Source organism: Hippichthys cyanospilos, chromosome 12 (genome assembly GCF_059441005.1).
Source record: "Hippichthys cyanospilos isolate Australia breed blue-spotted pipefish chromosome 12, RoL_Hcya_1.0, whole genome shotgun sequence".
Taxonomy (NCBI): Eukaryota; Metazoa; Chordata; class Actinopteri; order Syngnathiformes; family Syngnathidae; genus Hippichthys; species Hippichthys cyanospilos.
In genome coordinates, this window is record NC_142380.1 from 350,889 (window position 1) to 376,545 (window position 25,657).

The following is a 25,657-nucleotide window of genomic DNA, read 5'->3' on the forward strand; positions in this document are numbered from 1 at the left end:
TTTTTTTTGGGGGGGGCACACATGGACGGGGGGGGGCGGGGGCATCCGCCTGCTTTTGTCCAGAAACGATGAGACGGCAGGCCCGAGCGCGCCTGAGTTGGAGCGCCTTCAAAAGTCATTCCGGCCGCGTGGGAAACATCCGTTCTCGGGCTTTCTTTTTCACTCAGCCTACAGCCTACTGTCATGTTGGCGGAATCATCAAGTTTTTGTTTGAGGAGAGGTGCCCGAGCCTCATACCGCTCAATCGGTGGCACCTACGCGCTGAAGTGATTGTTTCGTTTAGGTCAGAAAGTCGTTGATTTAATTGAATTAAGTAACGAAGCACTAAGGTCATCTGTTTCTTTGGTACTTATGTAATCGATTGAATAATTGATGTTGGAGCCAAAAAGCTTTTTGCGTATTTTAGTTTGTTTATTTGAAGAGAGTTGAACAAATAGTCAGAAGACATGTCGATCTATTATGGTGGGTGGAACCAGAGTTGCCATGGTTACATAAATACGTGCAGGTTGGTGATCGCGCTCAGGTGCGACGGGGCAAGAGGCAACCGGTTTTCCACCGGTCATTGAGGTAGACTTTCGGTTTGGTTTGTTACTCGAATTATTGTTTTATCGGTATATTGAAATCGAAATGTGCCGCCAATCAAATGGAACGTTGAGGGAAGTAAACGGATTGGCATATCCAAGGCAATTCAAGAGACTATGGAGACGATTTAATCGACGCACGCGTCCGACTAAAGTTGACCCGGTTGCCCTGCTGTTCAGCCTATAGGCGAAGGCTGTACATTGTCGAAAAGTGTAGTGTTGGTTTGAGACGCGCTCCAAGTTTCGAGTCTATTGGAAAGTGAGCGGAAAGGCAACGTAACGGCCGCTCGGTTTGGACGGCATCCGATCGCTGCATGAAAGGACATGCATGAAACTTGGACGGACCACAAGACCGCGCCAGGGGAGACACGACGTGCGGGCCGTCGGCGAACGTTTGGACCGGCAAGGCAGCCAGCCAGAACATCCACGGTGAGCGGACGGCCGAGCTGCCCGCCCGCCTCGCATCGCATCGCATCGCATCGCATCGCCTCGCCTCGCCTCGCCTCGCCTCGCCTCGCCTCGCCTCGCGTCGACCGGGACAACGGCCCGGTGCTTGAACTTGGCATCGGGGCAGGCACTTCTCCAAGCTCGAATTGGACAGCTACACTGTGCACGTAAAGGTATGTAGCGCGCTACCAGCTGGTTAACAATATATGGCCATATAGAATACTGTGTGCACACATAGGGGACTTTGGGGAAAAGGGGGGGGGGGGGGGGGGTGTCAATACGAACGCTCTGGTAAAATCCAATGCATCGGTGGTTTTACGGTTACGTTTTACAAGGTCTTGATTGTAACGTGATGAATTTCTGCGGGGTTTGACTGAAATAACAAGGCACCGTTTTACATTTCACACTGTTGGTTGGGTTTTGTATTGCAAAAATGGATTCAGGTAAAGGTGTTACGGTTCCAACCCAGCCAAACGTGGTCGAGCAGCCCCCCCCCCCCCCCCCACGGCCGAAACGCACGTTATGCGCTCAAATGGCGTTGCGATGCAAATAACGGATGAACCTTCAGAGGGTGAAACTCAGTCCAATGTGACCACCACGGGTCAAAGTGCTCGCAGTGAAATTGAATCGCAGGTTAAATCTCAGGTCGGCTCCAAACGCACCAAAGGCCTTAATGGAGAAAATGGATTCATTGCAGAAGGAGAGAAAATCTCAATTAAAAAGGGCATCCAGCATGCAGAACACAGTTAGAGAGTTAATTGATTGCAAACAGGAGGTGCAAAGGGCACTTGTGAAATATCTTGACCTATGCAAAGCTGCCGGAGAGGCACAGCGTGGAATTGATTATGTAAACACTTATTGTACTTCCTAAAGTCAGTTTTACAATATAGAACAGTCAATTGCTTTAGTTCTTAAGTTTTGTTTTTTTTTTTACCTTGATGCTTAATCACCCAAAGTAATTGATTATTTTTATACTTCACTCATTCAATGCCAGGGACGTATTTTCACGTTTAAAAAAAACCCAAAACATTCAACCCTCGGCACTTACTGCCCCTGTGAGTAGCGTCATATTGTTTGTGTTAGCGTTAGCCCGCAGGCAGCATGTGGCGCGCAGATACGCCAAGCGCGTACAGTAAATTGCATCGCGAGCCAAACGCGCATAAAATATGCCACTTATGTCCGGCTGATAAGAACATGACTTTGTGCCGGTTCTCACAAACACAAACGCGCATCCTGTCACAATTCCAAGAATCTGCACGCACGCACGCACGCTCGCGTATAAATACACGCATCCTGTCAGCAGTGTGTTGACGGCAGCTTTAGAAAAATCTGATGAAAGGACCGCCTCCGTTTGAGTGAAAATCTTCCAAAGTGGACTTTGTCTTCTATAGGAGACAAGTTCTTGTCATTGTCTTAAATCAACGGTCCCCCCGCGGGAAGTTTGAGGACCCCCGGCTTCAATGATAAATGCAATTAAAGCATCAACTGGTCAGAAAATACATTGGAATACGCGAAAGTTGTTTGTGCGGGATTATGACCTTGATCCTTCGAAGTCGAGTAACTAGTCGCCCCCGGCCACTATTTGCCTAACTCTGTTCATTCCATTCGAAGGAACAGAGACTTTTTTAAAAGCGGCTTCGTTTTCCATCCGCGTTGCTGGCTATGCTGTATTTTTTGTTTTTTTTCCTGGTTTCTTGGAGACCTGCCTCCAAAGGAATGTCCTGGTTTAATTGTACAATGTTGATTTAGTATGATGGTCCGCTTCCAACATTCCGCAGTTACGTAAGAGCGCGAGTGAAGTCAATAAACTTTTTTTTTCCCAGTCTGAAGTAGACCAGAACATACTGTGAGATGAGGGACAACATGTTGTTAACACACTCACATGCTTCTCATACATTAAAAAAAACAATATATTTAGTTGAAGAACACTCAAAGTCCATTTTATGAAAGGGGAAAAAGGCAGACCGTTGCAAAAAAAAGTCGTTTTCAAAAGCGGGTTGATGTGGCTTTTGCCAATGTTAAAAAGGATCCAATTTTATGAGTAATCGTCTTCTCGACGGTCCGCGGCGCTCCGGATTTCTCCGCGCTCCCTGATTGGAAGCGGCTCGCCGGCCCGTTTTAAAATAACATCCCGGCTTTGGTCCGGTCGTCCGAAGAAGAGCGAGGAGAAGAAACGCGTTTGTCGGCGCCTGCCCGGATAATGACACGTTGGCGGATTGCGGGGTTGCCGCGGGCCCGCAAGCGTAAACGCGGCGGCTCGGCCTCGTTAGGACATTCCGGAAAGGTCCTCGACTGCGGATTCTTGGAAGAGTTTCCCGCTTGTTTGCATTCCTCCTGCGGGACGGCCCGGCCGACAGAGCGCGGCCTGCCATCGATCTCAGGCCTGCGGGCCTCTCGCAATTAGGCCGGAGGGGAGGGCCGGGCCGGGCCGGGCCGGCAGGCGTCCGGCGTTCCCGGCCAACCCTGGAATGGGCCCCGGCCGGGACGCGAGCGCTCCATCCTCGCTCTTTTTAGGTGGGCATTTCATGCCTTCGTGGGAGACGAAACTTGTTAAAGGCCGGCGGACCGGAGGGGTCCGCCTCGATCAAGCCCTGGTTTTCGGCGATGCCGCTCATCTGACTGCGACTCCTCCAGCGGCGTGAATCACGTGGCCGAAAGCAGGCCTTTTACCGACATTCCAATGACATTCCGTCAAACGTCCTTCCTTCGGACCGGTCCCCGTGGGAACCCGGTATTCCTAACGATAGTTGGGCCCCCGGGTGAATTAGTTCCCGCCGACGCGTATCGTCCGGCTGCGCGCTCCCAAACGCGCGTTAGTGGCAACCAGGCTCTTAGAAGGTCCCTTAGACGCTTAGGGGAACCTTCCTTATACCCGGAACATTTTTTTGGGTGGGAAGACCGAAGGCAAAGGAGAAGTCAAGCGACCGCCGTACAGCGGAAGGGTTTTTGCGCTGCGGAATCCTTCGAAATGCATCAGCGAGGGAAAAGAATACCGCGGGAGTGTTCGGGGCGCCCAATGGACATCGGAACACGGTCAAACGCTTTTTAAAGAGTCGACGTGTTACTAATAGAAGAGGCCAAATTCTATGCGGGTCATTGCACAACACCCCTTTTCTCCTCCAATGTGATGTATTTTTGGCACATGCCCGTTCATCTTTTAAAAATAAAGTAAGACAATGCGCTTCTGTCAGTCCGCACAATTCCCACTTTGTGTTGTTGTGCGCAGGCCCTAACATATCTTACGGCTGAATCATCAGCTCTTCCAGACATTAATGCTGGGGGTCGTCTGGAAAAGGAGACGTTTTGCCGCTTGACGCTTTTGGCAACGTGACCGCTATTTTAATGCAAAACATACTGGATGCTGACACAGGAGGTTTTTTTTTAATTTATCTTTTTGTTTGTTTATCTGTGAGCAATGCGCTGCGGGTTATGTTAAGTCTTTGAGGCGTTCCAGGAAAAAAATGGCATTTTCCAAAAATTGGAAAATAAAATGCAAATCTGACTTTGTTTTGACGTGATTTTCGCAGCCAATTAACCAGATAACCCAATCCAAAAGGGAGGGAGCAAAAGGTGCATTTCGGGGCTCATCCGGCTCTCCGTAGCCGACGGACTTCGAGCTGAGGACACGGCCGGTGACCCGGTCAAACTGCGGAATCGATCACGCGCAGACTTCCAAAACAAGCCCGAAAAGGCATTCATCTCCGTCCGTTCGGAAAACCAAATGCCAAGATAACGCGCGAGTGAAAATGGACATTTCGGAGCGTTTGAGAGCGGGACATTTTTGCGGCCCTCCGGTCAATCTTCCCATCTAACCTAATGACGGTTTTCGGGCCCGAGCGGAGCCCCGAAGACAAAAGTGAGACGCGCGACATAAAATTGCAAACGCAAAAGGTTGAATTTTGTGTTTGCCGCGCCCTATCAGTCATCTGTCATCGTTCGTCTACGTTTCTCAACAGTCAGTTCTTAGTATTGCACAATCAACGTTTGACATCGAACGCGTCGGCGGCATTGCTCAATCTGCCGTCCTCGGCATTACAGGAAAGACGGGGCTTCAGCCTCCGTCGCGTTTTTCGGGTCTCCTTTGCAAACCGCCGGCGCGCTGGCTTTCTCTCTCTAACGTCACACGCCGGCCACGGGATCACACGCTGCGTGCGAGCTCAGCAGCGGAGGAGCGCGGATCGCTATTGGCCGGGGGTAGGGGGTCCACACGCGTGCCCGGGGGGCCCCTCCGATGAATGGCCGGCATTCCGGCCACCTCCCGCTCGACCGCCGGGGCGGGGGCGCGGCTGCCGCGTCTTCTTGCTGTGTCATTGGTCTGCGTGTTGTCTCCGGGGCAGAAGATGGAAGCGCAAGCCGTTATTTTTATTAAGTCTTATTTTGCAACGTGTTTGCCCCTAGCTCGGAATCATTCGAGCATTTATATAAGAGCGGCTGTTCTATTCTGGGAAGCTGTAAAAATGGGAAATATGAGCCCTGATTTTTATTTTGTCTTTGGATACTGGTCCTCTTCGGCTGTGGGCCGCTCGAATACGGGTAACGAAGCTAATTTGGGCAAGGGGGGAAAGGGCAGGACAGACGGGTCGGAAGGAAACCGGGACAGGACGGCTGGGAAAGAAAAGACCAGGAGGAAAATGTAGCTACGACCCTGCCTGCGAGAGTATGGGAAAACGCCGCATAGCCGCCTTTTCTATTGTCCTAGGTTCAAACACCAGGAATTCACTGAGAAGTGCTTTTCAAGTTGGCGGGAAAAGAGGTCAAAGACAACGATTACGGCGACGCGCGACTATTCACCCGCAGCACCTTATGACTAATACGTCTGACAGAAGAGGCTGCATATTCCGTGTCGCTATGACGGTCTGTAAATACAGCACGTTGGCTCATATCTGCGTAAGACGTCACAAGCTCAAGGAGTCAAACCCATAAATGCCTTGGCGCTAACAGAGTCCGTACGTGTCGGAGCAATAATAATATCACCGATGCTGGCGCTAACACCGTGACGTTGGTGAATCTCCTTCCGCAGCAGGAGGCGTTTTCCGTACCGTGACACGGCATGTCCCCTTTCCCTTCCGGTTGAGTTCATAGCCGTACAGCAGTCTGCAACTGCTGTAAAGCGCCTCGGCGCATGCTTTTGATAACCGCGGCTCTTCGACAAACAAAAGACTTCCCGGATATCAGGGCTACTCGAAAATGTGGATATTCCGCTTCTGGGTACGCGATGTCTTCTGGACGAACCTCGACGATGCGCGTTGTAGCGACCCGATGTAGGATGCGTGGGACGATGTCAACCGGGTCTCTTCTGAACGCCTCGAAGGTTTTCGCTAGACCTCGCGCAGATCGGAGAGCAAAGCGGCCCCAGAAAGTGACCGCGCTTTCCGACGCGGGACAGCACATTTCTCTCGCGAAGGTCTCGCGGCATCGCTCGCGATATCCCGTACGGATTCCATCGTCCACCCGCGCCACGCCAGTCTATGTGGCCGAGTGACTCACCGAGGCGACTGCGTCGTACGCTTGGAAGCGCACGGGTTGCTCGAGCCGACGTATTCATCGAGACGCGACCCCGTTACGGCCACGCATCTGTTTTCTTTCCCCACGCACACTTCAGCGCTCGTGACTCAGAAGCTGAAGTCTGCGAACGTCTGGAAATTCCCCGGGGTGACTCGGAAGTTGACTTGCCGCGACACGCGGACGTTCCTCAGCTATTCTCCGCTCTCCTAAACAAATGCTTGCGCTCCCTACGCTTGCCGTTCCAAAAAGCGCTTCTAAGTACGTACCGCCATCCAACTACGGTAGACACAGGCGCCGGGATGACGACCGGAGCCGCGGTGAAATCCGAACGCACGGGAAGCGGGCTTCATGAGAACGGGATACGGGCCCGGCCTCAGAACACCTTGCCCCCACCCCCCATTGTGTATATTGTGTATCCTGCGAATGTCTAAGTCCCGCGTGCTCGTGAGAGCCAAAGAGAGGAATCCATCCCGGTCCTTCCAACGCTATCGGTTACATTCCTCGCCAATCCGGCCGTATCAAGTGGCCTCGCTGTCTATTTTGCCTGGATCTTTCCCACACAGGCCTACCGGTCCGCTATCTCCGCAACGCTCCTGTCCTCAAAGGCGAGAGATAAAGCAAAAGAAGCAAAACTATTTGACGGGCGAAAGGAAAAAATAACAAATCTGAGAGAGATTAGGAGGAGAGACAGACGTCTTGTGGTTTGAACTGGTTTTCCACTGTTTCTCACTTGATGTGGCCTATCTAAACGCGGCTAGCCCCTTCATATTCCGCAAAGTGACTCAAGAAACAGATCGACTTTGATGCGCAACGTGGCTCCAAAGCGACAAATGCATTTTGTCGTATGGCGCTTCAAGTGTATCCTGAGTATCCGGGGCTTTAAATATTGACGTCGGAGCGCAGCCGCTTTGGATTCGGGGAGCTTGCCAAGTAAGACGTTCGCCCGTTTCCCGTTGGAATGACTGACCACCGCGCATGGATCCTTGAGGCTGTTTCACGTTTCCTGTTATGAAAGACAGATCGGTGTTGGTATAAATAGCATCAGGCGTAACCTTTACCCAGGCAGCGATAGTGGCCAGCTCTACCGAATTTCCTGTCGATTGCGATTTTCTTCACATTCGCATGGAGCGCTTCATAAGGAATTGGCTCGAGATGGCGGACTTCCCGTTCAATTTTGCAAACGGGTTCCTGAGGCAGGAATTTGATGGTGATCAATGAGCCGGCTTTTTTTCCCCTGACCTTCAGGGGTGGCTACTGAGTGAATTTTAACGCCTCATGTGGAGAACAACTTTAAATACCGCACTTCCCGTGGCCCTGGGAAATATCGGTGAGTTTGAGGCCATGTTGAAACCCTCCAAAAAGCCAATAACCCAAAACGCATAGAAAGAAAACACAACGGTGAGAATGATCTTAAATATCCACCACTTGTCCCTTTTAAAGTGTAAAAGTTGAGTTAGTCACGGCATCCTCCCTCTATTTGAGGAAGAGAAACTTGACCGCAGGCCTGGCTGGAAGCAGCGTGTTTCCAATTGTGTAACATGTACTTTGACTACACTTACTGTTGTCACAGTTGTGCTCGTGTTTTCCAGCAAAGCCACAAAAACTCAACACTTTGTATATGTCGGCGTACATGGCCGACCAGGCGCTTGAACAGACCTTCGTTGTGTTCTACTCTGTGCGTCTGAAGCTCATGGAATATTTTCGTCATGCTTGTCGGTTACTGATAACATTAGTGTGTTTAATTAAAAAAAAAAAAGGGGGGGGGGGTTAGGGTTAGGGTCCCTTTTGCCCTTTGAGACGTCGGTGATTTAGGGCTAACGCTAACCCGAAACTTCGGTAATTGAGGGCTATACAAATAAAATTTGATTGATTGATTGAATTTTGTTACTTATGGTCACAGAAAATTGCGAGACCAAGTTTGAGATGTCATTGTAAGCTCATTCTTAAGATTTCTATTGCCATGGCGTGGGTTTCCAATGGGCCCAAAACGGAACCAAACATGCGCCGGGTTTTATATCCATCCGTCCAATCCCGGACGTCCCCGGCCACTTCGTCCGGCTCATCTGGGAAGAACCCCAGATGTTCCCAGGCCAGTCTGGAAAGATATTCTCTCCGGGTCACCCCTGCGGCCTTCTCCCAGTGGGACATGCCCGGAACACCTTACTTACCATGGAGCCGATAAGGCCAAAGCCTAACTCCATCCCCGAGCCGCCTCGGATGGCTCCTCTCAACACTGAGGCTTTACTCCGAGGACCGAGCTTCTCGCCCCATCTTAAGGGAGAGCCGGGACACGATGCGGAGGAACTCATTTTGCCCGCTTGTATTTGGGATCTCCTTCTTTCGCCCGTATAGTCCAGGGTAGAAACGGAGGTTGACGGGTAAACAGAGAGCTTCGCCTTCCGTGTCCTCTCCGGAACCGGAGCCCGAGTTGCGTACGGAGGTCGGAACTTCACTTCCTCACGCATGTAAATGAAAACGAGCGTGAACTGCATCTGCTATTTTGACGAATGAGCTTCAAAAAAAAAGGTCAGCCTTTTTTTTTTTTTTTTTAAAGATGAAAAATGACCTTTAACCATAGTCTGGGGATTCAATGTAGCCAATAAAACAAAGTGGATATTGGAACTTCTGCTTGATAATGACTTTTTAAATGGCTCCAAAATGACTGGTCAGCCTTTGCATTCCTTAGGAAGTTCACAGGAAGCGGGGCACAATGGAGGACAAAATGGCCCAGAGGCGTTGTCCACCAACAGGGGCAAGGCCAAGAGTGCACTCACACACACACACGCACACGCACACGCACACACCGCTTCAATACTTTTCTGGTTAGGTGCATAGATTTTTACTTCTAATGAGCTCAGCTGCCGTGGGCATACTGTAACACAATCAATTGAAGTGACCTACTTGGCCCCACTTTTAAGCAGGACTGGGTTGGAATCCGTTTCATCGATTCGTTCTTTCATTGAAACAAAAATGTTTGGTGTTTTTCCTTTTCTGGTTAGTAGGTTTTAAAACGCGTCTTTAAACGTTTAACAACATACTGTAAGGTACCCGTCTATTTCACTCAGAGGGAAAAGGAGTACGAAGCAGCGGTCTTTGGGAAGGGGAACGGGCCCGTTTAGGAGACAGGTGACGAGCCTACAGCTTCGACGAAAAAGAAGGTTTTTCAACAAGCTACACCAGGAGCCCTGCTTGAAATAAGGATGACATGGAGCGCTACTTCCCAGCCGAGAAGGACAAACAAACTGACCAGGAATAGATTGTGGACCTACTTGTTAGCAAACCGGTGGAATCTAGCATGGAATAAGAGTTGGAAAATGATGGCAGCCTTAAAAGTATGTTCATATTTTATGTGCATCTTCTTAAAAATATGCATTTTTTTTGGAGGGAGGGTCATTATCTATTGCACACACTTTGCTAAACTTGGAGACACATGTTCACTGTGAGATTGTTTTGTTCGAGATATTTTTAGCGCTTACCGAGTTACTCGCTTGTAAATTGCCTGCGTTTTTGTCACTCGCTTTCTGCCAATTTTTGTACACCATGATAAAATCCTCATTTTGAAGAAAAACACATTTGTGTTAACTGTAGCTCCTTCCTTGCGCGGTCAACTCGCGTGAGCGGTCTGTCATGACAAACATCTCAGCTATTTTCACGGCCCGCACTTAAAGCCCATCGTAAAGGGTTTAGCGCCAATCAAGCAGTAAAGCAGTAACTAGCCGTCTGTTGTTTTCTCCGCACTTTGAGTGAGACATCGACGATCGTAAACACGCGCTTTCTTTCTTCCTGGAGAAGGAGCAAAAAAAGAAGGCCTGTGACTGACGCTTGTCAATCGCTAGTAGGAAAACGCGTCCAATGAGAAGGGTTACACGTGTAATACGCGTGTGCAATATACAGTACGCGGGTAGTACTATACACATGCAATATGTACGTGTAAGATACGCGCGGCATTCGAAGACTCGGGGCTTAGGACACACGATGAAAAGGTCACTCGGAGCCCACGCAAACACTAAACAACTTTTTCTCGTCAGCGGTTATCAAAGGTCCACACCCCCTTGATCAATGCAAAATTGCGGGGTGGCATAAGCATTTTTTTGAGGGTGCAGTGGGATACCCCGAACAACTAAGAATGGCGCGTGTGGGCTAGTCACGACACAAACAAATACATGAAATAATAAAACGTGTATTATTGTAAAAACCAACTCTGGGTTATCTTCCATTTTAAGATGAAGTCTCAAGACGATCGTTAAACTCCGACACCATTAGCAATGAATCCCTCAATCGATTTTTCGAGGCCTTTGCCAACTTGAATTCTCAAAATTTGACCTGATTGTCAGCGCAAGCCAAGTTATTTTTTTTTTTCCTCCAAAACGTTGACTGCCTAATTGGAGTTAAACAAGGCCAAATATTTGGAGTTACACTTTTCGTTTCAAATACTTTGAGCGCTTTGCGTTTACATAAACATTCCACACATTCTGGAGCCTCTATTGACGCACGCACGCACCCGCACACACACACACAACACACACACACACACACACACACACACACACACGCAGAAGGTCACGGCATTATAAAAGGGAAACAGAAAGGCAAGATGAAAGCCTTTTCCTGCGAAGCAACCATGTACTTTGCTACTGCACTAAAGTGCATTTTTCGCATATCTGCACTGTACTTGAGTCTTTGTTATGATTCAGTATTTAGCACGTATTCTCTTTGATGATGCAATAGATTCGAAGAAGGAAGGTATTCTATCCGCGACCTTTTTAGGGGGTAATTGTTTTCGTTTTTGGAACGATTTTGTTCCGAAAGTGTGTCTCGTGCCACCCTCAAAGCTGCAAGCTTCAACGCTTGAAAAATTCAAAAGTCAAATCTGAAAATACACCTACAGTGAAGGGCTATTTTTTTTTTTTTTGGGGCGGGTGGGGATAGCACGCAAAGCAAAAATTTGATTGTGGGCCGATGTTAAAATGATTCTTGATCATTCATTTCTGAATTGTTTGATGAAAGGATTACGATGGACATAATATTCTAAAAGAAATATAGCATTGTACAGCAAATTTCCTGGTGAAAGGGTTTGGTGGGATCATGAAAAACATTGTATTTTGTTAATACGCTTAAGTACATGCTTAAATACGCAGCGTTTTAACCGCTACTTAAAGGGGCAGTAACATGATATTGAAGTACTTTCCAGAGTGTAAAACTGTATGCGCGTGCAAATGACGTTTGGCACAGTGGCGAATAATTGAATTTCGTATTCAATAGGAGTTTTACGGTCCCAATTTTTCTAAGCAGGAAGTAAAACAGCTGGTTTGCTGTGTGTCGCGCCCCCTTACAGGCAATATGAATGATTTACCACTGATGCTAAGAGCTCCCAAACATGCATTGTGGCCAACGCAGCATTTCTGCGCTAAAAGGTCATCGCTAATAAAGGAAATGTTTCTGTTGACTTGGCCGAGTTGCTGCAAAATTTCTCCTCCTCAGCTCACCTCCGGAGGCAAAAGGGAACTAAAAGTGGTGCGAGAGCGCAGAATGAGCGAGGAATGCTTGGAAATGCATCAATGAAGAAAAATCATACTTTGGAACAAAAAGGTGACTTTTCATGTTGCGGCCCTAAAAAGGCGATATGAATGAAAACACCGAGCTTACACCTATGAGAGCTCCTAGGACGTCGTTGCGCATGAAATGATGCTAATCTGTTTTTTGGGTGTGAAAAGTAAGGTCCAAAAAGTTGACTTTTTATGTTACGGCCCCTTTAAATAAACATGATGAATCATTACTTCTACTTTAACTGTTTTTTTTTTTTTTTATTCCAGAACTTTAGGGCGTGAGTACTTAGACCAGCTCTGATATGCACGCACAAATTCGTAAAGAACTCTGCAAATGACCCATTCCTTTCTCGTTCCCCGTGTTAAAGGATAAAGGCGAGCAAACCCTGCCTGCTTCTGCTCCCGCTCCTGCTCCTGCTCCTCCTCCTCCTTCCACCCGCTGGCTGCCTTTTACACGTCCGATCCCCGAGGGAGCTCCAGTTGAACATTCCTGGCATTCCCGACTCGGTTCGGTCCCTCCTCCCCGCTGGCTTATTCTCGTCCCGCCCGCTTCCCCCAGCCGAAGCGGCATTTCACACAGCGGCGGCGAAAGGGGAGGACGCGCGTTCCCCCGTTCCTCCAAAATCAACCGAAGGAAAAAGACGACGCACGCAGGTTTGGGATTAATACAACGACTTGGATTGGCACACCTCCGAGAAACGCATTCCGTTGTTAGGATGAGAGCCTGAGCTGGTAAGACTGACTTTGTGCTTTGTGCTCTTTTGTACAAGTTCCCCCTTTTGAACGCGGTCACCAAAGTTCATTTGGGACACCGAAAGGGCGATTTCAAAGCAAGATGGAAGGAGTGCAAACGATTCCCCCGAGCCAGAGGTGCTTTTGCGCTTTTTACCTCCCCCGTGAGGTTGGAATTTTGGCCGCGTGTTTTTTTTTTTCTTTTTTTTTTTTTTCCTCGCTCGCTATGGAAAAAAAGTCCGCGTTTTGACGTTGTCGCTGTTGAGTGAGTGTGGAGACGCCGAATCGCTTGTTTTTTGACAGATCCTTTAAAAAAACTAGGCTCGAGTCTTTGGGACTTCCACGCGCCTCTTCATGTTTACTACGTACATACCGTAGCGATCTTGATTCGCGGATGAAAAGATTCCGTGGCAAGTTCGTTGGAAAGAAGATCAATGGATCTCGGGTCACTTTCTGTTCTCGTTTCACATTGAAACTAGATTGAAAACACTTCAAAGGTGATCTGAGTCCAATTTGCCGTGGAGGTGTTTGATCAGATATAGAGTGGTCACAAACGAATACGATCTGAATTGAGACCAGTGCTTACGGAGGATTCACTTTTGCACCAAAATGGCACCGATTTAGTTCGCTACCGTCCGTTTAACTGCTATTCGCTTAGTCTCAAAAGAGACGTCTTTGTTTTTTGGGATTCTTATGGCAAGTTTATTGCATTTGTAAATATATTGTATTTTATTATTATATGAAAGAGGACCCGAGCAAAGCGCGGTTGGACCGCTCTCTGTTCACATTGCACGCAAGTCCCGGAACCCAATCGAGACCCATTTTTGGAAGTGCTCGTCGGAATGCTGACCTCGTTTCTCAGTCAAGGCAAAGTGAACTTCCCAATGTGTATATCAAGCGAAGCGTTTGATAGAAATTGGATTGAGACCGTTTTAGGAGGCGGTGCGGTGTGCTGTACGAGGGTCCAATCAGTTCTCAGGGTTTGTTTACACGGTCGATTTGCTTAAATGGGGTCCGAACGCAAAGTTGGCCATTTTTCTCTTTACGTAGCACGTGTCAAGCCTGGAAACCGAATCGAGACCGCTTTGTGACGATCCCAGTGGTCGGTCAAAGCGCATCGTGTATTTGAAGCAAACCGTTCCGCGGAAATTGAAAGGAGACTATTTGGGGGTAATGGAGCGGTTGCAAAGAGTTCTCGCGGAGTGTTGACATGGCACGTGACAAAGCTGGGCCGTCTTTGTGTTCACGCTGAGGTGGAATTGAAAACATTTTTGGAGGTAGTGTGGATCTGCTTTACTCTAGAGAGGATAGCCCGGTTCTTATGGCGTCTTCACATCTGTGTTTGGAGGGGGCCCAAATCCGACCCGTTTCAACGCTATCGAAAAGGGACTTCCGATTGCCCGTCGTTCCGGCGACCTTTCAAAGTCAACCTGGACCACTTTGCACTGACCTTGTTACGCGTCGAATTCCGATCGAGGCCGCTGGCGGAAGTCACTCCGATTTGCCCGGGTTGTTCGAACGAGTTCGCCGAAGCAGTTCGGGGCCTACGGCGAGCGTGACCGCCTGACCGCTATCTGCGTGCGTCCCCGTCCGTCAGCAGCCGCTGAAAGACGTCCTCTCCGCCTCCAGGTTTCACAGCCGATCGGGTCAACCTGGGAGCGAAAGAATCGGCATGACGTCCGCCGAGGAGCCGTCCGGCACGGTCTTGCACCGGCTGATCCGGGAGCAGCTTCGCTACGGGAACCCCACCGACGCCCGCACCTTACTCGCCATCCAGCAGCAGGCCCTGCGCGGGGGCAGCGGGAGCAACGGCGGACCGGGCGGCGGGGGCGACGTGGGCCGGAGCCCCGGGTCCTCCCTGGAGAGCCTCGCCCAGGAGGAGCCCGCCGTCCCCCAGCTCTCGGCCAGGCAAGAACCCCAGGGCCAGGAGCACCAGGGCGACTTCCACCACTCGGAAAGCGCCTTCCGACTCTACCGGCTCCACGGCGAGGAGCTGCCCACCTACGAGCAAGCCAAGGCGCAGTCCCGGTACCTGGCCGGCAGCTGGGCGCCGCCCGGGCAGCCGGACGAGACGGAGAGAAAGTGCGCCCACGCTCGCTCCCTCAGCGAGCACCGCATGCAAATCTCCCTGGAGAGGCACGGCGCCGCCGAGGCCGTCAAAAGCGCCTCGCACAGCTACCCCGAGCTGGCTTGTTACGGCCAGTGGGCTCCCCAGGGGGCGGAGAAACGCAACCCCCCACCCGAGTACTCTGCCCCGGTCCACGGCCAAGGATTTATCCCGCATCAGGCCCAGGAGCCCGCGCGAGCCCCGCAGCACAGGTACCGACCGTCGCCTAAGAAAGCGCCGCGACGCCGCTCTCCGTCAATCGCTCCGAAGCTATTTGCCATTCTTGCCGCACCTCGCGCGCTTGCGTTGGCCTTTCGAAAATAGGACGCCGGGCCAAAACGCCATCGAAAGCGCCGACCTACATTCACAACCTCATTTCTACCATTTGTTCCCCAAAACGGCATCACTTTAGTCCCGCCGTTGTATTCTCGGAGCTAAACTGTTTCCGGTACGCGGTCCTCCAAGTCGGAGAACATTCTGGAACATACACGTACGTACGTGACGTCCAAGTGGGCCCGAGTTGGGCCGAACGCCACCTAGCGCCGAAGTCGTGTCAGCCCCTATTGAAGGCCCGGGTACTAAATGACATGAAATAAACATACGCTCAAGTCATACTTTCCGTCTTTTTCAAGCGGCGCCGGTCCAAAAATTCTTCATAACATTCTGCGGCCGAAACACCTTCCGGGCTTACTTTGGCCTTGAACAACCCTGTGGTTCCCTACTTGATATTTTTGAGCGGAGCCGGCGCGTCTGATGACGGAGGAGCCGGAATAGGGAGCGTATTGTCCTCGCCTTGGGCTTTGCGGACCGGCCCCGCCCCGCCCCACCACACGTGCGGCGGTTGCCGTGATGTCACCTAACGTCTCCTGCCCCCCCTCCCCCCCTCCCCCAGGTACATCCAGTCCGGGCCGCCCGGCGAAGTCTCTTGCTTCAACGCCTTCGCCGGCTCGCCCCCCGCCGGCCTGGAGGAGCCCAACCAAGTGGAGCTGCTGCTGATGGAGAACGAGAGGCTGAGGCAAGAGCTCGAGGCTCACCGGGAGAAAACCGGCCGCATTCAGAAGGTGAGGCCGGGGCGGGGCTATTATTTCCACCGGACAACGCGCTCCCTACCGAGGAGAAAATGAGTCCTTCCCTTCCATAAAACGTGAACAGAAACGGTCAAAATGTGCGTCGGATGGAAAAGAAACAGTTTGCGAGATTGGCATAATATTCAGGAGAGCGCTCATTTATCCATTCGATCGAAAAAAAAGATGTAGTCGATTGGAATTCCTGAGTATTTTCCATGGGGAAAATTCTGGTCGGTGGCACTGAAAGGGTTGCGTTTTAGTCGGTGGCTTTCCCTTATCCGCTGGAGAAAGAAAAACACGCGCAGGCATAAAATCGGGGTCAAAAGCCAGAATGCGCACAAAGAACAGTTGGCTGCAAACAAAAGAGACCTTTGACTTTTTAGGCGGCGGGCCCGCCACCTGCCGCGGCCCCCGCCTCCGTCGGTCGCCGGCCCTGAAAAATCCCTACGGCCCGTTGAGAACGAAAGCCGTCACAATGGCGGAAGTGTGTGGAAAGGCGCTCGGCGGCGCGTGACCTCCGTTCGGGCCTCTCGCGGTATGCGAGGTGACAGCTGCATCGCCCCCGGGGAATGCCGACAACTGCTTGCTAGGGTTGCCTTTCGCAGACAGCTGCGCCGGACGGAAGAAAAAAAACAAAACAAAACACCCAGCACGTACCAATCGTTAGGGTGATCGGGAATTGGCCGCGCGGGGGGGCCGTGACGGCTTCTGAAAAAGGTCCGGGATGGAGAAGCGAATTTTTTAAAGGGGCCGGAACATCATATTGAAGTACTTTCCGCAGTGGTTTCTGGTGTTCTGGCAGCCGTCTTCCCAAGCGGGAAGAAAAAGGGCTCTTTTACCGTGCCGCAGCCCAAGCGCAACACGCGTCCGTCGGCGTGAAGAACGGGGCCAAAAGCAGACCTTTCGCTCACATTCAAATGCAAGGCGGAGTCCATACGCCGCCTTCCATCTGTCAAATCCGTCCCCGCGGGAACCCGGGATTCATAACGCTAATTCCGCCGGCGGGTTAACGATTGACTACCGACGCTAAATGTTCAGCTGCGTGCTCCCAAACCTTTCTACAGCAAAACTTTGTAGCTAGTAAATGTTGCTGTTGACTTTGCCAACTGGGTGCAAAATCTCTCCATCTCAGCTCCGGACCCAAAACCGAAGTAAGATGCGCATCAGGCCGGCGTGTATTTTCTAGCGCAGATATTACAGTGTTTTACTGTGAACAAATGACCTAGTGTTTAAATAGCAATTTAGAGAAATCGGGGGCTAGGACCCGAAAAGTTCCCTGAACTTTTTGAACATATATTGTTGATTTTTTTTTTTTTTTTCCTTCTTCATTAGTTTGCTTTTTTTCCCCATTTTTATTGCGTTTGTATGTTCAATATTTCAAACCAAATGAAAAGTTTGTCCACCCCCCCAAGTCCTTTTGGCTGAATCCATCGGGGGGTTGACTGTATGTCACACTGCTACGAGCTAAACGCTACAAGCTAACCGTAACGCCTCCGCCTGCTTGGAAAATGTGGCTTACATTCTTTCTTTTTTCGATACCGCAGTGGAAACAACTTTTTTAGCGCCTCGGCCAGTCTATAAAATATCTTGGGAGTTATGTCACATGTCTCTGGCCTTGTCTCATATGAAAAGAATGATAACTAGCAGGCTTGGAAAGATTTCTCCACTCTTAGGCCGCAGCTCTGAGTAAACATGCCCGTAATGGTGGCTTTTTCTTTTTCTTTTTTTTGGGGGCCATTTCCACAGGCCAGGCACAGGCATGCACACCTTCTTTGAGCTGGCAAACTACCACAGACCACTTTTTGTGTTGCTCTGTGTGTATTTTAACGTGTGTGTGTGTGCTCGCACCTGGAATGGCGGCTATCAGCCCTCAGGAATGTTGATATAAATCTGTCTCACGGGGAGTGGTGCGGGCTTGAATTCCTTTTGGGAAATGTAGCATACACACACACAAACACGCACACGCACGCACGCACGCACGCACACACACACACACACGCACACACACACACGCACACACACACACACACACACACACACAGCTTCAGTGTAGGTATACTCGCACATTGGATGGTCCACGTCAGGGTCTTTTTGGGTCCAGGAAGTGTTTGTTTTTCATGTTCCCAGCACCAGTTAAACATGCCATAGGACAGAAAAAAAACTATTTCATAAATGTCATCATGTTACAAAATGAAAACTACTATTTTAAGAGAGAATAAAGTAGCAAGATATAGCAAGCATTTCAATTTGCCAGAATGAAAAGTGGTACTCTTATCATTTTTAAAGAGCAAATTGGAATGTTATATTTACTACAGTGGAAATTCCGAGTTGTAATTCAAATTGCCAAAATCTTAAGAATAAGACAGCTCATGAAATATTGACAAAAAACATGCCCTTGCTTCTAATTATTAGTTACATAATAATTCTTGAAATATCCTCAATGTTGCTCTTTAAAAATGACTTTTACTGTTTTATTTGTCTCATTATTTATGCCGAATATCAGATTTATGCAACTATATACAAAATGAAATGAGAATTTTTTTTAATGAGCCCAAAGTCGGGCCCCGTTTGGAGAACCGCGGTCGGACAGTTTGTCGCATAGCAAGAAGGTTGCGCCGCGGTTCCTCCCCATCGGGTCGGAAGCTTAAGCCACGTGTCCATGTCTACGGCCGCCCTCTCAGTTGGAGCAGGAGATCCGGCGCATTTCCGAGGCCTACGAGAAACTGATGCAGGGCAGCGGCAAGCGCGAGACTCTGGAGCAGACCCTGAGGAGACGGCTGGTGGACGAAATCCGCCGCTTGCAGGATTTCAACCGAGATCTGAAGGAAAACTTGGAAAACGCCCGCACGCACGTCGCCAAAGAAGTGCGGGTCGCCGATCACAACCAGCACATCGTGGCCAAACTCCTGGAGCAGAGTGAGTCCCGAAGACAGCATTTGGACTTGATCTATATACTGTATTTTTTCTCTGGGCGACTGCAACATTTTCCGTCCGAGGGCCGCGTACAGAAAAACAAAAGGCCCGCTGCAAATGATTGAAATACTTTAGCTTTTCACACATGCAGATGTCACCTTTGCGAGCCGCGGGGTTGACCCCACTGTCAAATGAACTCGTTTTTCTTCCTTATTTGAGTATATTCCGGCAGTCTGGATGCAACGCGGCGCTGCGCTGCCTGTTCGGGTCAGTTGTGGTACTACAACAGGCGGCGTCTTTGCGCGTGTGGCGTAATACTTTCCTCATCATGTGTGGGGTCCCTCACACTTTGGGCATTTGCATTGTAATCAACATTGTTGATTGGTACTGAGACGGAGCAAAGTCCGTGGTAGCCAAGAGTCTCACGCGTGCAGGAATGTGTCTTGCGTAACCTCCGCATCCTCTTTGGAAGGCTTTGGGGCAGAAGGGGAGAAGCGAAAGGAAGCGGCCGGAAAGCGCAGCCACCTGTTGTTGGACCGATCGGCGTTGTCGAGAGGGCGATCGAGTTGAGCGCCCTTGATGAGAAATGCCAAAGCGCTATGCGGGTCAAAGGGATAGGGCGGCGTCCCCCCCCCCCCCCTTTTTTTTCCTCCTCCCACCTCTCTGCGTTCCGCAAGCGCTTCGCCCAATGAACGCGGGCCGCCGTGGAAGAGATTTCTTCTGTTGGAGAGGAGGGAAAAGATTTGGAAGATTCCTTCTTTCAAACCGTCAGTCATTTTTATGCCGGTGGTAGGATTTGATCGCGGTCGTAGTTTCTGCCGCTACGACAGCAAAGTCAAATAGATTTTAAGTGCGTTTGTCACGCGCTTGCCTAGTCTTCAATCAGAGGCTGGCAAAAATGGAGGAATCGGGAAACGTTTCAAACTTGCAGACAACTCGCAAGTTTGCTATTTTAGCCAGAAACCTGAAGTCAAAGCAGCATTTCGCGGGCCCGCGTCCTACGTTTTGCTTCGTTACCATGAGCGCGGTTGCGTCGGTTCATTTGTTGCGGACTCTAACCCGCCATCCGGGTTTGCCTTCCCTCGCAGACGAGGAGCAAAACGCGGAACGGGAACGCATGGAGCGGGAAGCCGAGCGACTCCGGGCGGCGGCCGAGGAGCAGAGCCTCCGCAGCAAGAGGCTGGAGGAGGCCCTGGAGGCGGCGAGGGGACGGGGTCGGCAGTTGGAGGAGGAGCTGCGCAGGAAGAGGGCCTACGTGGAGAAGGTGGAGAGGCTCCAGGGCGCCCTGGCTCAGTTGCAGTCCACCTGCGAGAAGAGGGAAAGCCTGGAGATGAAGCTCAGGACGCGCCTGGAGCAGGAGCTCCGCGGTTTGAGGGCTCAGCAGGTACGCGTATTTGTCACCAAAAGGTACCGGCGGAGACGCTCACCGCACCGACGATTTGATTTCACAGCGCCAGTCGCAACCGCCGGGGGTGACCGTGGGCTCCCTCCAAGAACGTCTGCGGGAGCGCGAGGAGCGCATTCTGGCGCTGGAGGCCGACATGGTGCGCTGGGAACAGAAGTACCTGGAGGAGAGTACCATGAGGCAGTTTGCCATGGAGGTGGCCGCCACTGCCGCCGCGCAGAGGTACGGCCGCTCCGCCGGCACCGGGGGTGTCAAGCTCATGTTTGCCGTGGGCCCAATGAATTAATTTGGATGGGGCGCGCTTGAGCGAGAGAGGGTCGCAAAACCTGCCGGCCCTCCGGGACTGGGGTTCCGCCCCCGTGATTCAAAACGCCAGAACGATGCACGGGCCAGTCCGCCTTCTCCCCGCGTGTCAAAGATCTAACGGACGAGACGTATCATTTGTTCTTACTTCATATGGCTTGGCTGTACTGTCCGATGAGTCCGTCGTATCGGTGCTACATCGGTGCTGTTGACCCTTTTCCAGAGACACCACCATCATCAACCACTCGCCTTGCCACTCGTCCAACAACAGTTTCAACGAGGAGCCGCCGGTTGCCGACTTCCGGAATCAGGAAATGGAGAACAGGTGGGGCTCTTTTCGGGGATTCCCTGGCCTTACGCTCGCCGCGAGCCGACGCGCCCGATCTTTTGCGTTATCGTCCTCATGAGGCTTTTCCGCCCCGTCTCGTTTTCATTGCCTACTATCCCGCGCTTTATTATTTGCTCCGTCGTGCGGAAGCCAAGTCTAGTCGGGGACGGAGTAAGAGCCTCATTCCTATGCACGTAACGATAACATTCTTGAATTGCGTCTTCCGCCAGTTAAGGAAAGTTCCTCCATTTTGTCCCTGCCTCAGGATCCGCGCTCTCTATGCCCAAATCCTGGAAAAGGATGCCGTGATCAAGATCCTCACCCAGCGCCTGCACCAGGACCAGGGACGCAAAGAGGAGCAGAGTCCCCGCACCAACCTTTTGAGTGCATCCGGGGCGCCCCTAAGACTGGCTTCGTCCACGCCCTCCATTTTCACAGCCAGAAGCGCCACCAAAGGTCGAGGTGAGGAGCGCACTTGCGCAAATGACAACGGATTTGGGGCGGTCTTATAGTCGCACAAAAAAACCAAAACGCTAGCAGACCTTTTGTTCCGGCGCGCCTTCCGCACGGATGGATCTGGGCTTTTCGCTTGAACCGCCTTTGAATTCAAATTCCTTTCCAGTTCATCCTCTTGTCATCTTTATCTGTTCTATATAACGGCTCGACTTTGGAACCGCAACTCTTTTCCGGTGTTTGGTCTAAGAATCATGGGAAATTTCAGCCCGCCAGCCTAATACCGGGTGGCGCCGCGGTTAGCGCGTCCGCCCGACAGACCCGAGTTGACATCCACCTCGCTCCGGCCTTCCCGCGTGGAGTTTGCACGTTGCGCCCGGAAAACATGCGTGGCAGGTGTATCGGACGTACTAAACCGCCCTTAGGTGAAAACGGATTTGACGGACGGATGATAAAATGCTCATTTGAACTGAAATGACGCGTTGGTCGCGCGGTACACAAAGGGGCTTTTTCCCATTCCCGATTCAGACGGCGACGTTCTTTCCGTAGGTAAGAGTCTGTCGGACGACCAGACGTTGCCGAGTCACCCGTTTTCCGCTCGGTCGGAACCCAACGCGCTGGAAAGGCAGGCGGAGGGAACCAAAGGCAAAGAGGTGTCGGGCGTGAGCAAGCGCAACGCCGGTGAGTAACCTCCCAGATATGCGCGCGCCTTTTGTTTACCGCCGTTCCAAGTTGACTGTAAGTGTCGGACTTGACGGCGGCTCATTGGCGACCCTTTCAATGACTTGATGGAGTGGTTTAGCCTGAGGTTTTTGCCCTATGAACTACGAATGGGGCTGATGCCACCGAACATTGTTGAAAGGGAGCATAGTTCTATTTGCCGATGTTATGACCCTTTCAAAATCAGCCCATGATTAGGCCGGGCTAGTGAAAAATTGTGCTATTAGCCTCACGTAACGCTAGCTCGTAGCAATGTTTTCGCCGCACTTTGTTCTTTCCCGTCGAGTAAACGGAATTTCGTTATCTGATCGTTCCTGGAAATTCCTAACCGAAAATTGCAATCTTTCCAGCAGATAAGGCGACGCCAAAGAAGTTGCTCTTAAATCCTTTCAGAGGCTTGGAAGAGTTGGAGTCAGAAGCGGTGGAGATCTTTATTTAAAAGGGCTGATGAACAGTGTGAGAAAGAATTCCCGAAACGTGTGAAGTCTGTCACAAGAAGATAGTGGATGTAAGGCCGGAATACCGCGGGGAGATGAACGGGGGTGGGGGAGAAGCCCCCCCCCCCCATTTTGGAGAAAGAGCCGCGCTCCGTCTCCCGACTGCTGGCAGTCGGCCCAGGACTCTTCCCAGGTACTTGGACAGTATTTGGCATTGTGATTGGCGCGCGGATGCCAACGTATTTATAGACTGTATAAAATGGATACAATTGCTGCTTCCTTTCTTCCTTCTGTTGACAACTCGCTGTATTTGTCTGTGTACAAGTCGACCCCCCCCCCCCCTCCCCCCTTTTTTAACTTCAATTTTACCAAAACGCCACTCTAATCCACCCCTGACTTACTTACTCGTATCATGACCGTCCAATCAAAACGCATGCCGCGTATGACTAAAACGACAAAACGACAGTACTTTTAGACGCCTTTCTTCGCGGCGTATCGAAAATTATACCGTTGCAATTCTGCGATCATTTGTTTAAACATCCCCGTCACCCTTCCGTAAGCAGTCGTTTTGGGTGGAGGGAAATCATTTGCCGATACTCGGGCGTTCTTTACCCGAGAGGTGACTTTTGCCAGGTCAGAGCGTGGAACGTCGCCCTCGGCCGTAGCCGACACCCGTCCGAGGGCTGAAGGAGACCGGTCCAAGTCGCCTTTTCCTTTTCATAACGGGTCAAAAAAATATCCGCGCGGCCTAGTTGTTGACAACAAAGAGGCGCGCTTGACAAAAGTGCATTTGCAAGAACGATACAATCATTTTAAGCCTTGGACATGATACGACTTGTTTGGAATGAATGTTATTCCAACACAGAATATGTGGCCAAAATTGGTCCGTTTTGAGTTAGGCCCTCCAATACGGGAGTTGAAAATGAGGGGGGGGGGAAACTCGACCCGTACACGGAGAAATACGGCAATCTAGTGAAAGACAAAGCTTCATATTTAACTTCCCAAACGCATCGCTCTCGCTTTCTCTCCAGGATTCGCCTCCGACAAAATGTGGATCTTTTGTGTGTGTTTTTTTTGGAAACCTGAGTAACCTCAATTTTGTCCCAGTTGCTCACTAATTTATAACAGAAACACTGTTGAACGGCTGGTGTTTTGCGCGTTTTCAAGGCCCCGGCAGCCGGTTCTGCTAAGGCAAAGAAAGCCGCGAACAGATGCGGTTTGTTGTAGAAATGTTGTATTTTTGTTTTTGTTTTGCCAAACTGACACAGACCTGACGTTGTTTGGAAATGCGTGCGAGGAGGGTTGAGTTTATTCATAGCTGATTTGAGCGCCTATGCATGCCTTCTCTTCCCTAGCGGTGATTCTGCTGGTTCGGACGCCGTTCCGGGGGGGGTTTATAAACGACGACATTTTTTTGTGTTTACTGTGAGCTTTTGAACTAACAAACACAGGTTAATAATTATTGGTATTGAGTATATTTTTATTCAGAGAGCTGTATTATTATTATTATTATTATTATTATTATTGTAGATAGCGCTTTGAGCAAGACGCCAAAGAGTTTATGTATGTTTTTTTGCTTTGTTTTTAAGTTATGTGACGACAATCGAGGTCGAAAGTCAAAAGTTGGACGCAGCCGAGCGAGTCATTTCTGTCAAACTTTAGAGCGTTATGAAGGCTTTTACAGTTGGATTTCACTCCACATTTCATAAAGCAATAAAACATTTGAATTTACGCAAGGTGGCTTCCTGGTTTTTCATCAGAGCGCATTAAAGTGTGATTGCGTTCGTATCCGTAAGCGGCAGTTAGCCGCAACGGGCACTTGATGGCGCCGGCCGACCGACGCCCCCGGCCGGCCGGCCGACCGACGCCCCCCTCCTCCAGCTCGCACCACTACCGTAATTATTGTAAGAAAGAATACGGCCGATATAAAAATGCATATCTGTGCGCCAAAACTCGACGTACAGTATGTGGCTGACAGATCGATCTACCGCATACGGGGTTACCATATTTTTGGCTTTCATTTTTGCATTTTTTACTTTTGATGAACAACGGTAGCTATATACCTGATGTAAACCCAAGAAAATATCAAGGGTCTTTCTCCTGTTTTGCTGTAGTTTTGACATCGCTGCCAAAGCGTCGGTGCGTCTTATGCACGGCAAGATAGAGAATTCCTCCCCAAACGTATATTCGGGGACTTCTAGCCTTTTTGACACCTTTGCTCCAACGCTGTCGATCGAAGGCAAACTCTCTGACCTTTGATCGGACGTGGCCGCTGTGCCCGATGCCGTGACCTTTCAGCGCGGGCCAAAAAAAGGAAACCCCAGCGCGCGCGTTCCCGTCCGTGAACGCTGATGCTGCGCATCCTCATTCCTGTCCCTTCCTTCCACCCAGAAAAGCAGACAACGGTCGGTCATTACTGACTAGCGGGGCCGCATTGTTGGCGGGGCGTGCTCGTCGTGCCCGCCGTTCCCTTTGCGACACCCTGTACGGGACAAAGAAAGGCACTGGCCGGGTCCCTCCCGGATTAGCCTCTAACGCCGTTTGAAATTCCTCTTACCTCGGCCGGCGACGTGCGCCGCATTCCTACGCGCTTTTCTTTTTTTCATTGCCGCTGATATACCGGGCCGCACCCGCCTCCGCTCTTCGCAAGCTATTTTAGCGACACGATAGGATTTGACACGCTAGAACTCAGAGCGCCGGCGCTTTTTCTTTGTTTTAAATGAAAATGAAAAGAATACGTTTCGACGAGGCTTCCGTAAGCGCTTCGATGGGTTTGTCGGAACGCAGGCAAAAATGCCGACCGTCGTTTTCCGAAACAAAAGCAAATCTTTCAAGGCAATGACGAGTCTGCTTCTTGAAGGACTAAGTGAGCGCTTCTCGATTATATTTTGCCACGCCCCCCCAGGAAAGAAAACTTTTTACGCCGACCCCACTCGACACACTGACTATAAAATAGCTTTAAAAATTGTACAGCTCAACCCTTTTCCTTTTAAACACAAGAAAAAAGTAGTGAACCGAACAGTGCAGTATTGTGTCCATTTTTGGACCAATTGTTCCACGTTCCACCATTTGTCACAATCTGGGTGAAATTTCAGCTCCCCGGTGTCTTCTTT

The 25,657-nt window shown here is 50.4% G+C and overlaps 1 protein-coding gene across 3 annotated transcripts; it reads left to right on the top strand.

Annotated features, from left to right (window-relative positions):
- The first annotated feature begins 374 nt into the window (after positions 1-374).
- amotl2b (angiomotin like 2b) lies at positions 375-24,275 on the top strand. Of its 3 annotated transcripts, XM_088430386.1 has the most exons (11): positions 375-1,201; positions 12,448-12,811; positions 14,441-15,130; positions 15,811-15,979; positions 18,667-18,901; positions 19,987-20,282; positions 20,350-20,525; positions 20,830-20,931; positions 21,200-21,396; positions 21,937-22,068; positions 22,458-24,275. In XM_088430386.1, exons 3-11 carry the CDS (start codon positions 14,484-14,486, stop codon positions 22,544-22,546), a joined length of 2,043 nt encoding a protein of 680 aa, XP_088286512.1. In that variant the 5' UTR covers positions 375-1,201; positions 12,448-12,811; positions 14,441-14,483; the 3' UTR covers positions 22,547-24,275. The 3 variants fall into 3 exon arrangements, with proteins under 3 accessions (XP_088286512.1, XP_088286511.1, XP_088286513.1); XM_088430385.1 differs by lacking the exon at positions 375-1,201 and having other exon boundaries at positions 12,321-12,811; XM_088430387.1 differs by lacking the exon at positions 375-1,201 and having other exon boundaries at positions 12,322-12,811; positions 22,461-24,275.
- Positions 24,276-25,657: the final 1,382 nt, after the last annotated feature.